Source organism: Amaranthus tricolor, chromosome 15, assembly GCF_026212465.1.
Source record: "Amaranthus tricolor cultivar Red isolate AtriRed21 chromosome 15, ASM2621246v1, whole genome shotgun sequence".
In the NCBI taxonomy this organism is placed as follows: domain Eukaryota; kingdom Viridiplantae; phylum Streptophyta; class Magnoliopsida; order Caryophyllales; family Amaranthaceae; genus Amaranthus; species Amaranthus tricolor.
Window position 1 is genome coordinate 4,446,405 of NC_080061.1, and position 7,840 is coordinate 4,454,244.

The following is a 7,840-nucleotide window of genomic DNA, read 5'->3' on the forward strand; positions in this document are numbered from 1 at the left end:
AAATCACATACGCAGTTGTCGCTTTTGTGGTAACCTAAAAATATTTACAACCCCATCATGATGCAGTGTGTCGGCAATAAAAAGCCTAGTCCTAACTTTTTTTGTTCCACTATACCCCTTAGTTAAGTTGGGAAAATTCCAAGATATCTCGATGTATACCCAAATGACCAAATTCTCACTAAATTGGCACGATATTTGTCTAATATATACGAGAGTGTTCAATCATCCACTTCAAGTCTACACAACCTTAAACAAGCCATTTTAGCTAATACATCCCAATAATTCTCCTTTGCTTATTTTTCCTCAACAGTTTCATTTGAAAATGGAGAGCTCAGTACAGTCTAAAGATTACAGCACAGTACAAGTCAACTAAATACACCAAGTCCACATAACATTAAAAAAAATGAAGAAATTGATTCGAACAAACAGAGATCCAAAATCAAGAAAGTACAATTAACAGTAAGTCATGTACTCATATTGACATTGATAAAAATCAAAAGAAGCAAAGACTAGAATCATATTATAGATCAATGAAATTCCTATAAACCCTTAAAAGGAGAAATAGCATGAGACGTGCCTTATTGAGAAAGGAGGGAATGATCATAGTTCAATCACGCGCTTAGCACCATCTACGGTGTTCCTCAGTAACATGGCTACAGTCATGGGACCAACACCCCCAGGGACTGGAGTTATCCACCCTGCTACTTTACTCGCTTCATGGAAGTCAACATCCCCCACCAGTCGATAACCTGCCTTCTTACTTGGATCATCCACCGCGTTTGTTCCCACATCAATAACAGCAGCACCTGGCTTTATCCATTCACCTTTAATCTGTAATATGAGAGATTATATTGTTTAATAAAGAAAAACTGCAGCAGCTGAGGGAAATTACCACAACTTAAATCATTTCTTAGAGAAGATTAGCACCTTTAATATAGCAGAATAGAAGCTCTTAAAGGGTAAAGGCAGGCAAAACCAGCAGCTCTTATTTTAATTTCACTTACAAGATATAATAGTTTGCCAGTGGTAAAGATATACTCTACACGTAAGTTTGTTAGGAATTCTTGTCAATAACAAGTGGGTAATATGAGACAAATGGTCCGCTTGGTTTGTATTAAATGGTGGGAGTGGTAATCAAAATTCAATGTGATATAGTATCGATTACTACTTGGGAATGTGAAATTAAGTAGTAGTGGAAAGTCATGAAAAAATACACGTGTTTGAGGCGAGAGCTCCATTACCATGGAAACGACATAACATATTTTAAGAAAATTAAAAGTAAAACTCATTCTTAATGAAGAGATCTTTGAATACCATCATGGCTTGTCCTGCTGCTGCAATGACGATGTCAGCTTCACGTATTATGTTTTCAGGATCAGTAGTGCGAGAGTGGACAATACTGACAGTGGCATCTGCTTTCAGAAGGAGAAGTGAAACTGGCAAACCAACAATATTACTACGACCTACAACAACAGCCTTCTTGCCTTTGACACTGATTCCACTTCGAGACAGAAGTTCAAGACAACCCTGTTAAAAAGAATCTCTATAAGCGAAAATTCTGGCTATCATAGAATAGATAGGTGAATACGACTAAGAGCAAAAGAAAAGGGAGACAAAATTAGCCAAATTTAAAGAAGCAATTAAGACAAAAATGTTTGACCTTAGGGGTGCAAGGCTGGAAGAGTGGTTCTCTGCCTTTCATTGCAAGTTTTCCGATGTTCAAAGGATGGAAACCATCTACATCTTTCTCAATGCTAATTTCGCTCAAAATTTTTTCCTCATTGATATGTTTGGGCAATGGAAGCTGAACAAGTATCCCTGAGAGAGCCAAACTCTAGGTTAAATGAGGCTATAAGAGACAAAACTAAAAGCCAACAGCACTAAAAAACTAGAATGAAAAGATCAAATATAGGTTCGTCCAACAAGTTACTTGGAGCATCCGATTGCAAGTCTAAAGAGGCATACACTTTAGGACAAAGTCCAAAACAAGCATCCAAATTCCAAAGACAAAGCAGTTCTCCTATATGACAATGTCCTTGTAGAAATTTGTTGCTGGAGGTGAAACATCTTCAGGGCAGGAAGGGGGCATTGGCCTGCCAAACTTATTTTTCCCTAATACAATACTTCTTATAATGATACCTTTTAAAGTCATATAATAACTATTGGCTTAGTGGTAAAGTCAATGTTTTTACAATTACGATAATCAAGAGTTCAAATCTTTGTTCCCCTTATTTTAACCCCAAATTTATTCCCAAACTTTTTCCACTCCCTCAATTTTTAACCCAAGTTTTGCCAATGTAAAATAGCTACTCAATTTTCTATTACAAATATGCTAAAATTTTGTATTCTCTAACAATAAACAAACAAAAAAGAGCACAAAACCATAAATAAGTACAATAAAATTTGCTCACAAGAATGACGAACCATGTACTTCAGGATTTTCATTTAATTCATGAACCTTGGCAATCAATTCAGGCTCGGAAACTTGCTCAGGAAGGTCTACGTCAATGGACTTGATCCCCACCTCAGCACACGCTTTTCTTTTCATATTCACATAACTTTGAGAATCCTTCCTATTGCCCACTATGACTACAGCCAATCCAGGGACCTATATGCATCAAGCATCTCATACATCATATCTTGCATAATAGAGAGACACACAAAAATTAAATTTGTGAACTTCATTAAAAATGTACTCTTAAGTGACAAGCAGGGCCAAAACCAAAAATTTAGACTAGGGGGCGAAAATAGTTGATACACTAGGAAAACAATTGTAGTCAAATGCCCGATACTCCCAACAAATCAAATTGAAATATTATAAAATTGCAAATATAGGTGGCGTGAATGTCTCGGAAGACAAGGAATCTTCTGGATTATTAATTTACATAAATTATAACAAAATATAAATTTGTAGCTCTTACGAAGATTCGTACCCCCTACCGTTATACCACATATCACAAGTTAGTAGAGAGGACCGGGTCAAAAATACAATTGGTCACATGTTTAGGCTACAGAGACTAGGTCTCCCTCGGCCCCCTAGTAGCTTCTCCCACGTTGACAAGGAGAAAAGAAGATAATGAAAGAAAGATTAGACGCTATCATATGCCGACATTACATGACTTAGATTTGAAGTTATATTGTGTAATCATACATGATCAAACTACAAAAGAGATCATCAGACGTCACTCCAACAATCAACTGCAATACCCAGTGTGCTTATATTATAACTTACAAGTTGGATCATACTTTTCTAGATTCAGTAATTTGGCCATATAGTACTTCTGAAAAGCATGGCCAACAAATCACTAATTTAGAACCTTATACTACAGCAATGAACGATGGTACGACAAATTATCTTTTATATGCACGTTTACCTAAGACCAACCACTCAAAGCATATACAAGCTCACTATGTTTTCATGACTTAAGTTTTAACACAGAACAAAGCCCATAATTGTATGGCTGCAAAAGCAACACCTATTTCAGAAATCTTAACAAAAACCCTTCACATTTACAACTATGTATTAGTATGTGGGTGTGTGGGTGTCAATATATAGATTGTGCATGAGTGCGTGTATATACACACACAAATTCATCTACAGAGACATTGGTAAGCATACGCTCACTAAGACCTTTATTCTGGAAAAACTCATATTTATCTATATCTTAACTTTATTGATGATGATATTAACGCCATGTAAAGCATTCAAGTAATTTCAACTTCTTTCTGGTGCCCTGGTATCTAGATGCTTAATGAGTCATCTAAATCTATAATGATAATTACTTGGGGAATCAATATGCCAATGAAATTACAACTTTGTTCCCATTACATTAGTCACTATTTAAGCCAAAAGAAGTGACTGTGCAACTTTCACTTTACTCCCTAAGGCAGTGTACCAAATGTAGCCCAGGACAGGCACAATTACACAAATGAAGAAACATAATTTGTATAGAGACCACAAGATATACATTTTTGGTTCATGAAGCGGAATTTTTTTGAGATCAACAATGTATTTGATTTTCCTTTGGAAAATCTTCATTGTTAGAGATACCATTTTTTATTGCAAAGTGTGAAGGATCTCATTCTTCCAATACTCTCCCCTCCATTTCCTTCCCCTTCCAAATTGTCATCCAAAATAATGCAAGGCTAATACTCCAATTTTCGATCCCTTAATTTCCACCCCTCTAAACAAGTTGTAAGTCTTTAGCATTGTTTTTGTACCCGGTCTCACAGCCTCACAGGATTCTTCATGCCAAGACAAATTCCTACTCCCTACTTTCTACATCCTATTCCTACATTGATAATCTACTAGAGTAGCTTTTATGCTTCTCCCATTTTAAAATTTGTTATTAAGTTAATCAAACCCGAACAACCCAACAATATAATGCCAATTCCTCTCTCAACAATTACCCAAAAATATCTGGAAATTCTTAAATCCCGTTTACACACCCAAACTAGCAAATTACAACAAACGCACCACAAATCAAACTTTAAAAATCTTAATTACTTGTACACATGATTCTACCTTTAATTCTACTCTCTAATTTAATAGAGTTTTGCATTTAACTGATGTATCCCACTAAATTACTTGGGAATCAAAACCAGCAAACAAGAACAGGAATAACAAGCAATAAGCAAACAATTCCGCATAAACAAACGTGTATTAATGGGTGGGATTATATAATAATTAATTGGTTTAGTATAAAAACTCCTGTTTATAAAGTAAAAATAAAAAAAAAGTACCTTTCCGTATTTATCAGAGAGAAGACGAACTTCATCGGCGATTTCGGATCGAATAGTTTGAGCAATTGCTTTTCCGTCGATCAAGGTTGCTTTCTTTTCGTCGGACGTGGCCGCCATTTTTAAAGGACTGAATCTTGTGAGGAGAATATGCAAGAGAGTGCGTGGATTTGGAATTCGTGGTCTCAAATTAGATTAGTACTCTACTTAGCGATGGCAATGGGTCGGACTCGGTTCGGATTCAACATACTCCGATTGCTCCGGATTTTAGTCGAACTTTTTTTTCAGTCCACCTTCACTCGGACTCGGATTATGCATACTCCAAGTTTGCCCCGACTCGGACTCTCGGACCTCCAACGGAGTCGGATACGGAGTCGGATTATCATCAAACTTTATCGTTGTGATATTGTACTAATGATTTAAAGCATATGAAGTTAACAAAATATAATTTTTCAAATACAATTTAAAAAAAAATATATGTACTTTGAATTCAAGTTTAACATGAGAAATATTCCTAATACTACAATTTAACAAAATATTCTCGCATTTTGATTTGGTGTATTTTATTTCTCTTGATGATCTAATTTGTCATATTTTGATTGATTGATCTAAATAAAAATACCAAGTAGTTTTTCAAAATCGAAAATTACAATTAGTATGAGAGAGAGCTTGAATTAATCACGTCTAGAGTTTTAAAGGAAACAAAATATTGGGTTAAAAGTCAAATTCAAAGTCGGATTTCCTTCAGTGTAGGAGTCGGGTCGGAGTGTCGGATTTTTAATAAGTTCCAACTCCGGTCCGTCTCTAACTCGGATTCGGATCGTGAAGTCGGAGTTGGAGTTGGATAACCTTTTCCTCGGACTCGAATCGGATTATTTTCCTCGGATCGAGTCGAACTAGGGTCGGATTCAGACTGAATTGCCATCCCTAACTCTACTTTGCAGCAGCCGCTTCAATGGTCCCGCCCCCAGCATTTACCTTGCCAATCAAACAGTCTATATCATCTATACATCGCCTACAATACCTTTAATCGACAATACTCCTTGATCTAGAGGTGTAAATTTGGATCAACGAGTTAATGATAAATTGTTTTGGATTGATTTAAAAACGGGTTTTGTGTTCACATTGATTTTTACATTATTTTAAATTCATTTTAAATTTAGTTTAAGTCGAGTTTAATTTCAGGGTCGGATAAATATCGGATTATTGGTTCTGTTTTGAACACCTAATCCCTACATTACAATAGTAACATTATTTATCTCAATATTATTTCGCTAATTTTAACTCATGCATAAAAAATAATATTATCATATCAAATCTAACTTATTTTTTGATATATTAAATTACGTATAAAAAAAATGTAATAGTGACGGAATGAAGTCTTGCCTTTACCAATTATTTTCTTAATTGGTGTCTAATCTAACCTATCCTATCTCCTTGAATAGGAAAGACTAACCTATTTTCATGCAAGTTGGTAAAAAGTAGTAAGATTTTGGTGACTACTCGATTTAAAGCGGTGGCCAACCGCACGAGCAATGAGGATTGTTTCTCCTTATGTATTAGGACTTTAACAAAAAGCTATGCTAAAAGTTTTTATTGTTAAAAGGTATTTAATTTAAGTATGAGATATGTTTTACGGTGAGACCATCTTATACGAGAATTTAAGAGAATTATAAGGTGTGATAATATGAGCTTTATCTTTTTAATTTCGTCTTACGGCCGTTGAGAGGCTTGGAATAAGTTAAACTCTAATAAGGTTAAATTTAGACTTTTCAAGAAATTCTATTACATCTAGATATTATATAATCCGTCAATTCTCCTAATTCGTAATTAGTTTTCTCTATCACCTCACCTTAATAATATATGTTATGTCTGTCTCATGAATAAAACTAACATATTATTTGTGAAATACCTTAAATATTTGTATGATTTTTATTATTAATCTGTTTATTTCTTATTTGTATTTGTTAATCAAGTTTTGAGTTGATAGTAAGTAACATCTACACTCCTCCTTTAATTGTCTCAAAACATCATTTATGAAGAACAACACAACCTTGTTAAAATTTCTGCTCCATCATACTAACCAAATCAACACATTTTCGCTAAGAACTCTTTGTACCTAAATTACCCCAATTCGTGTCAACGGATGCATTACATACATGATTAATTAGACTTGTGCAATGAGTCGGAATTCATCTGTCATATACTCTTATAACACAACCATTTGGACCTTTGGTTATTTTTGTAGTCTGAGAACTATGTTGCTAGCCCTCAATCCTTAAGAACTATCTGACCAAATAACTTTAGGCCTTCGGCTGAATTAGCTGAAATTTGCTGATTGTGCCAGTATGATGAAGTAGAAATTTGTTGACAAAAGTCACTATATATTCATCGTTAATTTTTTTAAAAACTGATAAAACAATAATTTTTATAAATGTAGACTCAAATAAAAAAATAATAAAAAAAGCTAACTAGAAATATAATTAGGTCCAACTATAAATATATGACGTTGTTGGGATGAGTTATCCCACATCGATAAATTGAAAATGGTGTGCACGCTTTATAAGCTATTAGAGACCTTCTTCCCATTGCCATATGGTTTTGGGATGGTATGTATCTCTTTGGCTTATGAAGTGTGTGCACTTGTGTCCCCCGTTAATATGCTGGCATTCACAATAAGTCCAGCCTAATTTAACAGACGTGCAATCGAAAAAAGTAAGAAATAAGATAACGCGTAAAAATAGTCAAGTTGTTTAGGTTATGGTCGTGTTTGACTCAATTTTTTCGGTATTTTTAAGTTAGATCATTTTCGGATTATAACCCACTAATTTCAATTGGGTTTTCAAGTCAATTTCAAATCGAATCAAATTTTAACAGATCTACTACAATTAAAAGAAAGAAGTTTTAATTTTTAAGGGAAAAAAAATATAATATCAAAAAGTAAAATAAAAGATCCGTAAAAAGAACTATGAATTTAGAACTAAAAAATACATACTTAGAATTGTGAGTACGTACCTGATTGGAGACTTGAGTCAACAAACCTGATCAACAGCGCTTAAAGTTGACATTGGTGAGTCCGTCAACTTATTAGGTCAATAAA

General features: G+C 34.5%; 1 protein-coding gene across 1 annotated transcript; it reads right to left on the reverse strand.

The window, feature by feature from the left end:
* Nucleotides 1–374: 374 nt before the first annotated feature.
* LOC130801359 (bifunctional protein FolD 2) lies at nt 375–4,920 on the reverse strand. Its single transcript, XM_057665202.1, has 5 exons — nt 4,744–4,920; nt 2,425–2,608; nt 1,661–1,818; nt 1,315–1,527; nt 375–831 (listed from the first exon to the last, which is right to left on the reverse strand). Exons 1-5 carry the CDS (start codon nt 4,858–4,860, stop codon nt 601–603), a joined length of 903 nt encoding a protein of 300 aa, XP_057521185.1. The 5' UTR covers nt 4,861–4,920; the 3' UTR covers nt 375–600.
* Between the last annotated feature and the right edge of the window lie 2,920 nt (nt 4,921–7,840).